Genomic DNA, 16,810 nt, shown 5'->3' on the forward strand with positions numbered 1-16,810 from the left:
CATTAGGTCTGAGGTGAGGAGAAATTGTTTCATTTAGAGGATTGCAAATCTTTGGTATTCTCTATGCTCAGTCATTGAGTAAATTCAAGACAGATCAATAGATTTCGAACATTGAGAGATATGAGAATAGGGCAGCAAAGTGGAGTTGAGATAGATGATCAGCCACGATCTTATTGAATGGTGGAAATGGGCTCCAGGGGCCTTTTGACTTGCTCCAGCTCCTAATTCTTATGACTGCATAAGATTTTTAATAATGTTGATAAATGGAGTAAGACACTTCCTTTTAGGGATGATTTATTTCCACACTTAAAAAATAAAATCAATGGACACTGAAGAACTCATCCTATTAATGAGAGCAATGCCTGTCCAGCAGAATTTCAGTCATTAAGCTGATCACATCGGGGTGGACCAAACAGTTTAGCAACTCGTTGGTAGATATCACTGCCCTGTGAACTCCAGTAGGTTTGGAATTACAGTCCTTTCTTCCACAGCAATGACTAGCTTCCAGGTTATTTGTCAGAGAAATGTTATTATCCCTGGGGACACTGGGTACTCCGTGCTGGGCTACAGCAGCTGCTTCTCGGGCAACGGAAACTAGGTTAGGCCCGAAAGGGATGCTGGCGGTAAGGGCGGATATAGGTTCTGCAAGGTTCTTCACAGCATCCGTAGCTGCCGAGTGCTCTGCTTCTTCACCTGAACCGCATTTCCTTTTCCTAGAAAAGGCAGAAGAACCCCGAGCTGATGTGTTTCTGCCCTTTGCGGAGCAAATCTTTGGCTTATCTAAACAGGCCTGAACTGCAAGGTTGACATAGTGCAAGTTTGTTTCATGCGAAGTGACTGCAGCCTAAATGAACAGGGAGAGAGAAAATCTATTAAAATGTTTTTATTTATAAATGTATAACACTTACTATTTCAATATATTGAAATGAATCTCAGGGGGAGGTGGTGGCGTGGTGGTAATGTCACTGGACTAGTAATCCAGAGGCCCAGGCTAATGCTCTGGGAAAATGGGTTCAAATCCCACCTCGGCAGCTGGTGGAATTTAAATTCAATTAATGGCCAGTAAGGGTGGTCATCTGCCATTAAAGAAATCTGCCGCCCTTACCCTATCAGCCATGATTGAATGGCGGAGCAGACTCGATGGGCCGATTGGCCTAATTTCTGCTCCTATATCTTATGGTCTGGTCTGGTCTAGATGTGATTCCAGACCCACAGCATTGTGGCTGACTGTTAAACTGTCCTTGGAAATGGCCTAGCAAGCCAATCAGTTGAAAGGCAATTAGGGATGGGCACCAAATGCCAATGACACCCACATCCCATGAAAGAATAAAGAAAAAGTTATTCATATCAGGCATTATTACGTTATCGCACTTCGAATGTGTCTTTAACACAAAAGTCCTACTTTTTTTGGTTGGCTGCTGAGAAACCTGAAGCCAACCAGTAAATGCTTTGCAAACTGTTTACATTGCTTAATCAGAGCAAATTTGGAACCAATTAATAAACACTCTGATACCGTTAGTCCTAACCGGATCACGGGGCATTCGCACCAATGAAAATAACATCAAGCACTTCCTTCACTGGATCTCAGAGATTCACCATGTGTCTTACAAATCTCTCAGATGTCATAAGCAAAACCACAAGAGATGATACATGCTTGGTTGTTCAATTGGAAACATTCAATAGGTCAGCCACTAACTGAACCAGAAAGATAGGTGAACATTTCTGTTGTGATCCTTCAGCAGAAACAGTGGGCCATAACTTCCTCGGAGTGACAATCAGAGTCAAATTGCCACTCCGTACCTCATTACTTGCACTAAATTTCTTCTGTGCCTGTTTCACCTGGTCTTCTGATTCATGCTGGGCGAGATCCAGGTCCCACAGCTGTCCTCCAGGCCCAGTGTCGCAGTCCAACAGAGTCAGATTGAAGAAGGACAGGCCCCCTTTTTTACGGCACTAGCTGCCGTAAACCAGGCTTTTTTTATTCATTCATGGGATGTGGGCATCGCTGGCTAGGCCAGCATTTATTGCCCTTGAGAAGGTGGTGGTGAGCTGCCTTCTTGAACCGCTGCAGTCCATGTGGTGTAGGTACACCCACAGTGCTGTTGTGGGCAGGGCTGAGCTTGCCATCGTCGTTTCTGGTGCCTAAGTCAATGCCGAGTGGTCTGTCCAGTTTCATTCTTTATAGACTTCGTAGAGGTTTATACGACTGAGTGGTTTGCTAGGCCATTTCAGAGGGCATGCTAACATTTGCATCTGTGAGCTGACAGCCCAGGTACCTGGTCCTGAGACTGCACGCCGGGCCCGGCTCTCCCACCTCGGAGTCAGGTGTGTCTGCCCCACGGCGCTGAGTGCACAGCCGGCGGGTGGCCTAGCTCGAAACTCCAGGCCAGGGATCGGGGCCTGTGGCTGGACATAACCCGGGGCCGAGAGGCTGCGGCTATTTACCGTCCACTTAGCATGAATAATTTTATGAAAATCATTAATTTGTAGGTTTTCCTCTGTGATATTTGCCAGTTGGCTGTTGTATGAAATTTTAATGAAAGGCTGTTTGATTTGATCTAGAAGTTGAGGGGCAGGATTGGGAATTTAGCTGTTGGGAATGGAAGTCAATGGAGCAGGGTCTGGGTCTCATGGACAATATAAGCTTGGAGAGAGATTGAGGGATGTGAGCTGGAGAGATGGGGGGAGTTCAGGGCTCGAGCATGAAGCCTGGGGGCAGGTTTGGCTCGGTGGGCGTGGTGAAGGAATAAAAACAGCCGAACAAGCGGTCCTGATCTTGGTGAGACACAAATTAGTGAGCTTTTCAATGTATTAATGAGATCAGAAGGAGTGGATTGTTTGGGGAGTCTAGGACTATGAGGCATAGTCAAAAAATTAGAGCCAGACCTTTCAGGAGTGAAGTTAGGAGCCACTTATTTGCACAAAAGGAGGTAGAAAATTGGAATTCTCTTCTGCAAATGACAATTGATGCTAGGTCAATTGTTAATTGTTAGCCCGAGATTGATATCTTATTAACTGAAGGTTTAAGGGGTATGGGATAAAGGAGTTAGGTCATGGATCAGCCATGACCTTATTGAAAGGCTCCAGGGGCTAAATGGTTTACTCTTGTTCCTAAGTTCCTATTAATTTGATGGAGGTGGCAGGGTGGGGTTTAAGCAGTTGTTTGGCAGATAATAGAAAACAGTGGTTACCCTTGGTTTACAGGATGATTCTGGAGTACTGGGCGGTTTTATCAGAAGAGTGAGACCTGGCGGTCCAATGGTTAATCCAGCTGTGCACGAAACATGTTCAAATCAATGCACCTTGGGTTGTAACTGTGGATCGGTAGCATAGCAGTTATGTTACTGGACTAGTAACCCAAAAGCCTGGACAATCTGGGGACATGAGTTCAAATCCCATGGCAGCCGGGAAATTTAAATTCAATGCATTAAATAAAACTGCAATAAAAAGCTAATATCAGCAATGGTGACCACAGAATTACTCAATTGCTGTAAAATCCCATCAGATTTACTAATGTCCTTACCTGATCTGGCCTATATGTGACTGCAGAGCCACAGTAATGTGGTTGACTCTTAGCTGCCCTCTGAAACGGCCAAGCAAGCCATTGGATTATATTCAAGAAGGCAGTTTACCACCACATTTTCAAGGGTAAATAGAGATGGGTAATGAATGCTGGTCTTGCCTTCGATGGCCACATCCTATGAATAAATTTAAAACAAAAGGCATTGAATGATAAAGATGGGGACTGTACCGAGGAGGGGAACTGGGTTGGGAGGCATTGAAATACCAAGGATCAGAGGGGCCTTGGTGTGCATGTCCACTGGTCCCTTAAGGTAGCGGGACAGGTAGATAAGGTGGTTAAGAAGTCATATGGGATACTAGCCTTTATTAGCCAAGGCATAGAATATAAGAGCAGGGAGGTTATGCTGGAACTGTATAAAATGCTGGTTAGGTCACAGCTAGAGTACTGCGTGCAGTTCTGGAATCTGCATTACAGGAAGGATGTGATTACACTAAGAGAGAGTGCAGAGGAGATTTACCAGGATGTTGCCTGGGCTGGAGAGTTTTAGTTATGAGGAGAGATTGGATAGATTGGGGTTATTTTCCTTGAAGCATAGGAGATTGAGGGGGGACATGATTGAGGTGTATAAAATTATGAGAGGCATACATAGAGTAGACAGGAAGGAACTTTTCCCCTTGGTGGAGGGATCAATAACCAGGGGGCATAGATTTAAGGTAAGGGGCAGGAGGTTTAGAGGGGATGTGAGGAAGAATTTTTCCACCCAGAGGGTGGTGGGAATCTGGAACTCGCTGCCTGAAAGGGTGATAGAGGCAGAAACCCTCATAACATTTAAGAAGTATTTGGAAGTGCACTTGCGATGCCATGGCATACGAGGCTATGGGCCTAGTGCTGGAAAATGGGATTAGAATAGTTAGGTACTTGCTTGACTGGCGCTGACTCGATGGGCTGAAGGGCCTTTTTCTGTGCTGTAGACTTCTATGACCCTATTTAAGAGTCAACCATAGTGTTGTGGGTCTAGAGTCACCTGTAGGCCAGACTAGATAAGGATAGCAGATTTCCTTCCCTAAAAGACATTAGTGAAACAGATGGGTTTTTACGGCAATCGACAATGGTTTCATGGTCATCATTAGACTTTTAATTCCAGGTTTTTATTGAATTCAAATTTTACCATCTGTGATTTAAATCACACTTTCGGATGGCTCCCAGTGCAGTGAAATTGCTCAGAGGAAGTTTGCACTTCTGGCCAATTGCCATGTAAACCCTTATTTGTTAAGTTCTGAGAAGGATTTCCCAGTGCATTTTTGGGATAGCCCCCACTCTATTGCTGGGGAGCTCGGAAGTTATGGCCCAGTGTGTTCACCGATCTCCTGCACATTCCCAGCATTTTGTGTGTTTCCACCTTACAAGGTCACCAATGAAACCAACAGTTAGTTCATAAAACGGCCATCATGCTAAATCCAAATCCTTATATTCTATATGTTCAAATTTGGTAACCGGGGCTGTTGCATCAAAACTCCGACAGACTAAACACAGATTCACGCACCTCCGTGGTATTTAGCCAGCTGGCAATATCAGCGCAAGGATCCACAGACTTCAGAGCACATACGACAGTGCGAGTCAACGCCTCCCCAACTCTGGCTTCATCATCATCATCCTGGAAACAGAGCGGAATGGAATAAGAAACACTGCTACCACCAGGTTAGAAGTGGGAACTGTGCCGCGCTCCCACTACATGTGCAGCAGCACAAAAATTTTAATATCCTCAACCAGATCGCAACTGGTCTATCTGGTTCAGATTTACAAGAGTGACCCAAGTCTTTTTAAAAAAACTTATTCCAAGACCAGTGACCTCCTGACTAGGCTGTTATTTTCTCAGTTTCCTAGACTGGATGTAGAAACATGAATTTTCATCACTTTACTTTCGAAACAACTGGGGCGTTGAAGGACGCATTTCGTTCACGCGCCCCTATCGCTACAAAGCACAAATTTTTCACCACGGATGCCGTCAAATAGAGATGCCCTCTTTAAAAACAACTCCCAGAGTAAGGCTTCCCTTTTAAACATCAGGATAGAGCAAGTCTCAATTTTGGCTTACACTTTTAGTTGTGAATGTGAACTTGAATGTGAAAATCTGCAATGTATTGTTTTTAGGAACACAGGGCCAACAGTTGGCCATTAGCCCCTCGAGCTTGATCAACCCCCGTTTCTTACTGTTGCTCCATATCCCTTGAAAACCTTTTCTAAAAAGCATCTGTCACTGTTTTGAAACATTGGGAGAGAGTTCTAGAATCCCACTCCCCTTTAAATGGAATAATGCATCTTCATTTCATTCTTAAACGGTCTGCCTCTAAATTTAAGTTTATGCCTCCTTGACCTTGATTCCCTCACCAGAGGAAATTGATTATCTACACTAAATTAATCATTTTATCACTCTAAATCCCTCAATTAGATCACCAACCAGACTCAACAGAATAAAAGCCAGCTTTATGCAACCTGTCCACGTGATTTAACTCCTTCAGCAATGGTATCATGCCAGGGAATCTGCACTGGAACCCCTCCAAGGCCAATATATCCTCCCGGCTTGCGGTGCCCAGAAGGAAGATGGTTGTGATTGTTGGAGGTCAGTCATCTCAGCTCCAGGATATCATTGCAGGAGTTCCTCAGGGTAGTCTCCTAGGCCCAATCATCTTCAGCTGCTTCATCAATGACCTTCCTTCCATCATAAGGTCAGAAGTGGGGGTATTCACTGATTGTTGCACAATGTTCAGCACCATTCAGGACTTGTCAGATACTGAAACAGTCCATGTCCAAATACAGCAAGACCTGGACAAGATCCAGGCTTGCGTTGACAAGTGGCAAGTAACATTCATGCCACACAGGAGCTAGGCAATGACCATCTCCAACAAGAGAGAATCTAACTATCGCCCCTTCATATTCAATGGCATTACCATCGCTGAATCCCCCGCTATCAACATCCTGGGTGTTACCATTGACGAGAAACTGACCAGTCATATAAATATTATGACTACAAGAGCAGGTCAGAAGCTAAGAATCCTGCGGCGAGTAACTCATCTCCTAATTCCCCAAAGCCTGTCCACCATCTACAAGGCACAAGACAGGAGTGTGACGGAATACTCTCCACTTGCCTGGATAAGTGTAGCTCCAGCAACACTTGAAGCTTGACACCGTCCAGGACAAAGCAGCCCGCTTGATTGGCACCCCATCCACAAACATTCACTCCCTCCAGCACCAACGCACAGTGGCAGCAGTGTGTACCATTTACAAGATGCACTGCAGGAACTCACTAAGCCTCCTTAGACTACACCTTCCAAACCCCAACCACTACCATCCAGAAGGGCAAGGACAGCAGACACATGGGAACACCACCACCTTGAAGTTCCCCTCCAAACTACACACCATCCTGACTTGATATATCAACGTTCCTTCACTGTCGCTGGGTCCAAAGCCTGGAACTCCCTTGCTAACAGCACTGTGGGTGTACCTACACCACATGGACTGCAGTGGTTCCAGAAGGTAGCTCACCGCCACCTTCTCAAGGGCAATTAGGGATGGGCAATAAATGCTGGCCTAGCCAGCAATGCCCACATAGATGATGAATTAAAAAAATACACAGGACTCCAGAGGGGGACTGAACAACAATCTGTACAAACTGAAGCATAATTTCCTCCCCTTTGTATACCACTAGAGATAAAAGCCAATGTGCCATTAGATTTTTAAATTGCTTTTTTGCACCTCTCCACTACTTTTACTTACTGATTTTTTTTTAAATGAACACCCAAACCTTTTTTGCTCAAAATAAAATCAGTACAAGAAGAGCATTACCAAAATGCGCAGTCCTCAACATCAAGCAGGGAGGGGAGGGGAGCAATAAGGAAAATATATTACACTCAACATGAAGCAGCAATAAAGGAACTACCCTTGAGCAAGAATAATGCGTAATGTATAATAACACTTGGATCTTAAACTCCCTGGCCCATCACATCACGATAATCAAAGGCCCATAAAGATTTCTGCTGTTTTACTACCATATTACAACAGTCACATGAACCATAATACCATACGAGCTCTCTTTATTACTTGAGTTATCAAAGAAATTACCCTAAAGTAATTAGAGGTCCTACAGCAAAAACACAAGGTGATCAAATGTAGTCAACAATATACTATGTGTGACATTTTTAATTATAACAAACGGAGACTCTCCTTCAGACCCTTTCAGAGTTTTCCGGGTTGCTTTCAAAATTCATCACTGTATCACTCTTTTAATTGCGCTCTCTATTTTTTTGTGTAAAACACAACTTGGCACTGAGGGTTACACGTGTTATGCTCAGGCATATTTTCACTTTTATCTTCATTTCCGTGCAGCATAGACATTAGGATCAAGCCAAAAGCACAACTGATCAGTCAGACAAGAAGATGGAGAGATGGCATTTCCATTCTCCTTTGTAACTTATCTCCGGGGAGTCATTTTGTCCTTTTGAGTAAGTTTTCTGCTGGAGGTAATGCTGCCAGCATTGCATGAAAAGGTTACCCAATGTTCGGATGTTTGATTATTTCCCCAGTCTTCAATGCATTGACCTGCACTGAGGTCCAGCTCCACTGCTCTCCCAGCAGCTGCCCAAGTGACAGTTCCTTATGAGAGAGCCAGGACACCAAATGTCAGTAAGACATCACAATCAATCAAGCAAACAAACAAACCTTTAAGAAAAAGCCACTGGATGGCCAGAAAGCATGGAAGGTCAGTCTGATATTTCCTTCCATGAGCATAGGAGCTCGGGGGATATTTTTGTAATATCCTTACAGCTGCCTACTGAAGATCAACTATCTCAGCAGATATACTTTTGAGCCTTCTTGGTCTGTAAGATTCAGCTTTCAGGTGCCAGCCATGGCTTAGTGAGTAGCACACTCATTGTGGGTTTGAGTCCTATTCCAGAGACTTGAATAACAAGTCTAAGCTGACCCTCTAGCACAGTACTACACTGTCACATGACACCAAACCGAGGCACCGAGTGCCCTCTTGTAAAAGTCCCCATGGAATTGTTTCGAAGAACAGTGGGCAAGATCTCTCCTCCATCCCCACCCCCTTTCCGATCCCCCCCTTTATCCAACAATTTATATAGATTTTTCTTTTCCCACCTATTTCCGTTATTTTTAAATGTATTTCCATCCATTGTTTTATCTCTACCTTTTAGCCTATTTCGATCCCTTCCCTTCATCCCACCCCACCCCTACTAGGGCTATCTGTACCTTGCTTGTCCTGCTTTCTACCCTTAATTAGCACATTCCTTAGATAATATCACCACCTTCAACACCTCTTTTGTCTATGACATCTTTTGGCTATCTCCACCTATCACTGGCCCTCTATCCAGCTCTACCTGTCTCATCCCCCCCTCCCCACTTAATCCAGTTTATATTTCACCTCTTCTATTTTTACTTAGTTCTGTTGAAGAATCATACGGACTTGAAACGTTAACTGTGTTCCTCTCCGCAGGTGCTGCCAGACCTGCTGAGTTTGTCCAGGTATTTTTATTTTTGTTTAAGATCTCCCTGATGTCCTGGCCACCAGTTACAGCTCAACCAACATCATCGACACAGATTAGCTGGTCAAAATGCTGTTTGTGTAACCCTGCTGTGTGCTAATTTTGGCTACCATGTTTCCTACATTACAGTGACTTTTGCTTCAGAAAATACATCATTGGCTATTAAGCTGTTTGAGTGCACTGACCTCATGAAAGACTATATAAATGGAAATCTTCTCTTTCTTAACCTGTTCTTAAATGTTGACATGGTTTCTGCATCCATCATCTAGTGCACTGCATAGCCTTACAGCCTGCTGCACATCTCCTGCTCTCTGTTTTAAACCTCTTTTATTAATATCTATGTCCTAGCAACAGTTGGTAATATTATTTTTCTCTTTTAACCTAACTCTTCATAATTTTAAACAACTATCACATCATCTTGTTACCTCCTCTTATCTAAGGGGAAAAAGCCCAAATTTTTAAAATCTTTTATGTCAGGTTTAACTCATTGCCTGATCTATGATTCTACACCTGATCTATTTTATTACTCATAACTGGGTCTAGCAACATCTCTCCCACTGCAAGCATACAAACATATTGCTTGAGGAAGGAGTACATATTCTACTCTATTCCCTTTTCTGCTTTCTGTCTCTCCTTACCCCAGTCAACAAGTGGGTCATTGAAACCTCTTCGATAAAATAATTTTATTATTTCTACTCAGATCCCTATCTGTCTACAGATTTCCTTTTCCAATTCCCTCTCACAATGACAGTCTATACAGCAACTCTACTAATCTTTTATCTCTATTCTGTCCTTTCTAAAAAATATTATAACCCCATTTTAATATTCTGCTCCTTCTCCAGTTTGCTGCTAAAGGTGACCTTTCATCACTCCAGGCATCAACCTGAAACCTTAACTGTTCCCCTCGCCACAGATGCTGCATGTCCTGCTGAGTATTTCCAGCAATTTGTGACTTTATTTCAGATTTACAGCATCTGTTGTATTTTTCCCTTGTATAAATGTAAGTTGTGTTTACAACTACACAAAAGTGATTTATTTATTTCTATGTGCTCATTCCTTAGATCCGATTCTCTCCTGGCTCCTTAAGCTCTCAGTACTGAAAATATTGCAGTGCTCTTAATTTACAGCCGGTGAACACATAACTTTAAGCACACCGAGTGCATCATGATACCTGCCTTTAGAATATGAATAAACTAAACATATGCTGAATCAGTCTGTAATTCAGCAAAAGGTCACATTCATAAATTTACATTACTCTGAACAATGAACATTAATGTTTACATCATCCAGAGACTTATAGGTCTAATGAAAGTCAAGACCTTTAAACGTACAACACTGCAGGAGACAATGCTGCATCAAGAGTAATCCAAGTGTGTGCATGAATATTCATTTATTTGTAAATATGTTTATCTATATATAAATAGACTTGCACGTTATGCAATGCATTTGTATACATATGCTTAAGTTGCCTAAGTTCTCAAACCACATCATCTGCAATGCCACTTAGCTTCTTTATGATTAAGTTGTTTACTTGCAAATCCAATTTGTATATAAGTAAACGATTCACCCCCTTTGTGCCTCTACTCCATTCATCCTGCTATTTAGTTGTTTAATTAAATTGCGAGCTCAAGGACTGAGTGCTGCACCTGTCTTCTGCATAGCAGTGAAGGACAGCAAATTAAGCCTTCTAGGAAGGACAAGTAAATAAGCTGTATAGCGCAGAGCAAAATACAAGCCATAAGAATATAAAAGAGTTGCATTATTTAAGGCCTTTCACAACCCTGGCTGCAAAGCGATTTGAGATATGCCTTTGAGGTACTTTTTGTAGTGTAGTCATTGTTATATTCCAAAAAAACCAGGTGGTGAAGGGTAAAACTAGAGCCAATCTTTACACACTTTTATAAGCATTTGTTTACAGAGACACACATTATAAAGGTGCACCTCCTCACTCAAAAACCAGTTTCAATTTGTTCCTTTTTATAGGGGCACAAGTGAATCACCAGTTAATGCCCACCACCTCCCGGCAATTAAATATGATTAATATGTTGTAATTTAGGAAAAACAGTAATCATTCTGCACAAAGCAAAATTCCACCAACAACAATGAGATATTGAGATATCAAGAATATTCATTTATTTGTAAATATGTTTATCTATATATATAAATAGACTTGCACGTTATGCGATGCATTCATATACATATCCTGTATGCTTAAGTTGCCTAGGTTCTCAAACCACATCATCTGCTATGCCACTTAGCTTCTTTATGATTAAGTTGTTTACTTGCAAATCCAATTTGTATATAAGTAAATGATTCACCCCCTTTGTGCCGCTACTCCATTCGTCCAGCTATTCAGTTGCTTAATTAAATTGCGAGCTCAAGGACTGAATGCTGCTCCTGTGACGTTGGTTATGGGATTAATAAACATTGGCCAAAAAATATGAAAAGGACAGGCAGGAAAAGGTCAGCCTCTCCCATTCATTGACCTCAGGTTTATGTATTTTTATGATGTTTTTTATTCTTCCATGGAAATAAAATACAGTAACGCTGCAATTAAGCATCATGAACCCCAACCCATGCAGTTGCTCCCACCGCCAGCGACCATGCAACACCCTAGCAACGGTTCATAAAAAAAAAACCAAGACCAATCCAGGGAAACTTTTTTCCGGCCACTTCCTGTGAAGTGAAAAAAAGGGAGCTCTGCAGACCACTGTGATCATAAGGCAATTTACCCGACAACTCACTGACCTTTCATATGTTCAGGGATGAGAGTGGCCGAAGCCTGTGCACAGATGGTGGAGGGAGTAATAGTTTAAGGTGGTGGATGGAGTGCAAATTAAGCGGGCTGCTTTGTCTTGGATGGTGTTGAGCTGCTTGAGTGTTGTTGGAGCTGCACCCATCCAGGTAAATGGAGTGTGCTCTATCACACTTGTACATGGTGCATAAATTTTGGGGAGTCAGGAGGTGAGTTACTCGTTGCAGAATTCTTAACCTCTTACCTCCTCTTATAGCCAAAGTAATTATGTAGCAGGCCCAGTTGAGTTTCTGGTCAATGGCAATCCCAGGATGTTTATGGTGAGGCATTCAGCAGTGGCAATGCTGTTGAACGTCATGGGGCGATGGTTAGATTCTCTCTTGTTAGGGACGATCATTGCCTGGCATATATGTATGAGTAAATGTTGTTAACTGTTTATCAGCCCAAGCCTCAATGTTGTCCAGGTCTTGCTGCATATGGACACGGGCTACTTAGGTATCTAAGGATTTGTGAATGGTACTGAACACTATGCAATCAGCAACAAATGTGCCCACGTGTAACGTTATGAAGGAGGGAAGATCATAAATGAGGTAGCTGAAGATTGTTGGGCCAAAGTTCCCTGAGGAATGCCTGCAGTGATGTCCTGCAGCTGAAATGATTTATCTCCAACACCCACCACCATCTTCCTTTGTGCTAGGTATGACTGCAACCAGTGGAGAGTTTTCCTTCTAATTCCAGCAGATTTCAAGTTTGATAAGGTTTCTGGATTGCACATTCAGTCAAATGATGCCTTAATGTTAAAGGCAGACACTCTGACCTCATCTCTAGAATTCAGCTCTTTTGTCCAAGTTTGGAGCAAGGCTATAATGAGGTCAGGAGCCGAGTGGCCCTGGCAGAATCCAAACTGAGCGTCAGTGAGCAGGTTATTGCTGTGCAAGTGCCGCACGATAACACTGTCGAAGACACCTTCCATCACTTTGCTGACAATCAAGAGTAGACTGAATGGATGGTAATTGGATTGGATTTGTCCTTTTTTGTGGACAGGACATACCTGCGCAATTTTCCACATTGTCAGGCAGATGCCAGTGTTGTAACTGCACTGGAACAGTTTGGCTTGGGGCACAGCTTGTTCTGGAGCACAAGTCTTCAGTGCAACAGCTAGGACATTGTCAGAAACCATAGCCTTTGCTGTATTTGGTGCCTTCAGCCATTCCCTGATATCACGTGGAGTGAATCAAATTGGCTGACGACTGGCATCTATGCTGCTGGGGACCTCAGCAGGAGGCTGAGATGGATCACTAATTCAGCACTTCTGACTGAAGATGGTTGCAAATGGTTCAGTCTCATCATGCCTTGATTCTCCTGGTTCTCCCAACATTGAAGATGGGGGCATTTGTGGTGTATCCTCTTCCAGTTAGTTGTTTAATTGCCCATTGCCATTCATGACTGGATGGGACAGGATTGCAGAGCTTTAATTTGATCTGTTGTTAGTGGGATCATTTAGCTCTGCCTATCGCATGCTACTTCCACTGTTTGGCATGCAAGTAGTCCTACGTTGTATCTTCACCAGGTTGGCACCTCATTTTTAGGTATGCCTGGTGCTGCTCTTGGCATGCTCTCCTGCACTCTTCATTGAACCAGGGTTGATACTCTGTCTTGATGGTAATGATATAGTAAGGGATATGCCAGGCCATGAGGTTACAGTGGTCCAATACAGTTCTGCTGCTGATGGTCCCCAGCGCCACGTGGTTGCCCAGTTTTGAGCTGTTAAATCTGATCTAACATTTGGCACTGTGGTAGTGCCACATAACATGATAGAGGGTGCCCTCAGTGTGAAGACAGGGCTTCATCTCCACAAGTACTGTGTAGTGGTCACTCCTATGGTCATGGTATTGATGTGGACAAGACCAAGTAGGTTTTTCCCTCTTGATGGTTCGCTCACCACCTGCCACAGGTATAGTATAGCAGCAATGTCCTTCAGGACATGGCCAGCTCAGTCAGTAGTGGTGCTGCTAACCCACTCATGGTGATGGGCATTCTGTGCTTAAGTACCTTCTACGAGTGCCCTGGTTCTTCCTAATCTAATTCAAATAGTCTATCCACCTGGAGACAAGCTTAGCAAGAAGATATTAGGACAATGGTGGGTTTTAATGAGTAACTTAAAGAAGGAGGGAGAGGCAGAATGGTTTAGGGAGGGCCTTTCAGAGCTTACGGCTTCAGCAGCTGATGGCACAGCTGCAAATGGCAGAGTGATTCAAATCAAGGATGCCAAAGAGGTCAGAATTGGAGGAGTGCAGAGATCTCAGATGATTGTAGGGCTGGAGGGAGTTACAGAGATAGGGGCAGGTGAGGCTGTGGAGGGATTTGAAAAAATAGGATGAAAATGTAAAATTGAGGAGTTGCTGGACTGAGAACCAATGTGAGTCAGTGAGCACAACGTGAGTTAGGATACGGGTAGCAGAGTTTTGGATGAGCTCAAGTTTACTGAGGATGCAAGGTGGGAAGCTGCTCTTGTATCATGGAAGAGGATTAAAAACTCGACACACTGCTCTTGTTGAGGTCTAAGCAAGATCTTGCACAAGGGCATCGCAGTGCTTACTTTTATATTTCATGTCCTAACAACATACCCCTGTACTCTTTGTAGACTCACAATTTTGAGACTAATGCACTATAACACCTAGGTCTCAATCCTGCAGAATACAGCTATATACATGCCTGGCATTGGCCTGCCCACACTCATAACACGACACTTGACTTCATATGTCACCTGACAGATGAGGGTTCATTTTCCCTTCTGAATGTGGTCTTTTGTTCCTCATTCAGAGTTTTTGCCACTAACACAAGCCATTGTGTCAACTCTGAGCTGACTGGCACATCCCTCAACACATCCATCAATTCAATATTGATAGTGACGGATAACAGTTGTGACAAATATCCCTGCAGCAGCTAATTACCAACAGGTATTTTGAGAGACACATGCGAAATTTTTAATGAATTGGCTATAGCCACCACAATCTTCCACTGCCGCTTCTTGCATTGATTTCTCAACTGCTTGGAAAATAGCTTTCATTGTCCTTTGTGGACCATGCTACTTAACTTTTATTTTATTTTACTTCTGTCTGTAGACTATTTTTACTTAAGTCCTTGCACATGCCCAGTTAGACACTTTGCTCTGTTTTACCATGCACCCTTCACATGACCACAGGGGCATGCGTGGCTTAAGTCTGCATTAGAATGGCCTTCAGGGTTATTTTTCCTTCTATATTTGGTAATACATTCATCTAGCAGGGCTACTTAATCTAAGGGATGCAAGCCCTCCGGCATTTTTGAAAACTTCTGAAATGAAAGTACTTATTCTGATTTGTGGAGAAACAGTTAAAAGTTACCAGATTTAACAGAATCCATCAAATATATCTGCTAACCTTTCTTCCAGTGCTACTGAATAGTCAGCATCAAGTGCAGTAACATGAATTTATCGGCAGCTTTGCATTGTACATTCTCAGCAAACTGCTTGGCTGAGGGAGGTGGAGAAAGAAACAAAGACTTACATTTACATAGCGCCTTTCAGTACGTCCCTCCAATAACATTACAAAGAAAAATGATCTCATCATTATCACTGCTGTTTGTGGGATCTTGCTGTGCACAAACTGGTCGTCGCACTTCCTAAATTACAAGTGTGACTACATTTAAAACTATGTAATTGTCGGTAAAGCACTTTCCAGTGGTCCTGAAAGGCGTGGTATAAATTAAGTCTTCCTTTTTATCTAAAAGAGGTTGCATATGTTACCAGTTCAATCCAGGAGTTAATGCTGACAGTGACAGGATCCAAGGATTCCACATAGTGCCACCAATGTTTGGGAACAAACAGGACCTAGAGGGAGAAAGCAATTATATGCATGAAGAACACATCAGCAGCAATAAACTCACTGCAAGAAATATCTGTCTGCATCGTCTCATGATTGCTTCATGGCTTACAAAAACTTGTAGTATCAATCAATTTTAAACACATACCTTACCTTAGAAAAAAAAATATAGAGGGCATAATTCTTTGTTATTAAGGATATGCCAAGTTTTAGTTTGCAATTCCCTTTCTTTACACTCACACAGGAATCAATCATGTCATCTGCTCTTGTATGGCAATGTTTGCAGAATGCACACCAGGAAATAGTGATCACAGCAAAATGGGGCTTTCACAATTGACCCCTTTTGCCAAATCCAAAACCAAGGAGAAAGCAATGGGCAAGGAGGAAAAGGGTGGAATCAAAGCTTGAGTTTTAATATTTGGTTTACTAACAATGCATCTGGGGTGCCAGCTATGACTCAATGTGACACTGTCGATTTTAAGTCAGAAGGTTGTCGGCTCAAGCCCCATTCCAGGGGTCTCAGCACTTAATCCAGTCTGACACTTCACTGTAGTGCTGAGCAGGCGCTGCACTGGCAGCAGTGCCACCTTTCAGGTGAGATGTTAAGCCAAGGTTTCCTTTACCCTCTCGGGTGAATGTAAAGAGCCCATGGCACTATTCCAAAAAGCAGGGGGATGCTTTTCGCTGTCCAGGCCAACATCTGCCCCACAACAATATCACAAAAACTAGATTAGCTAGTCATTATCACATTGTTTTTACTTCAACGTACTTCTTTGACTCTAACATACTGAGATGCAAAAGGTCCTGAAAGGTGCTATAAATGCATGATCTTCATTTCACCGATAATCTTGATCACCAATGCATTTACACCCCAAGATTTAGGAACAAATGCAACTTTTATTCCATGGTTAAACCTCTCCACATTGCATGCTAACACCCTAATCGAAGTCACAAATTACATCTGATGTGACTGCTGCACTATTCCTCCTAATTCTTCTCAACCTTTCTGCAGCCTTTGACACAGTTGACACCATCCTCCTCCTCCTCCGCCAGGAATGGAGCTGGGAATCCCGGATATGGGTGCCAGCCACCATTTTTAAGTAACTCCAGA

General features: G+C 43.0%; 1 protein-coding gene across 4 annotated transcripts in view; it reads right to left on the reverse strand.

Moving 5' to 3' along the window:
• Window positions 1–277: 277 nt before the first annotated feature.
• hspbap1 (hspb associated protein 1) overlaps window positions 278–16,810 on the reverse strand; it is an 82,234-nt gene continuing 65,701 nt past the window's right edge. For all 4 annotated transcript variants that reach the window (XM_078552624.1, XM_078552626.1, XM_078552625.1 and 1 more), the window contains exons 6-8: window positions 15,624–15,707; window positions 5,067–5,177; window positions 278–844 (exon numbers count right to left, since the gene is read on the reverse strand). In XM_078552624.1, coding sequence (XP_078408750.1) covers window positions 347–844; window positions 5,067–5,177; window positions 15,624–15,707 — 693 coding nt within the window. In that variant the 3' untranslated portion in view covers window positions 278–346. The remainder of the gene's footprint in view (window positions 845–5,066; window positions 5,178–15,623; window positions 15,708–16,810) is intronic.

The sequence above is a fragment of the Cetorhinus maximus genome, chromosome 11, assembly GCF_964194155.1.
Source record: "Cetorhinus maximus chromosome 11, sCetMax3.hap1.1, whole genome shotgun sequence".
Classification (NCBI taxonomy): Eukaryota; Metazoa; Chordata; class Chondrichthyes; order Lamniformes; family Cetorhinidae; genus Cetorhinus; species Cetorhinus maximus.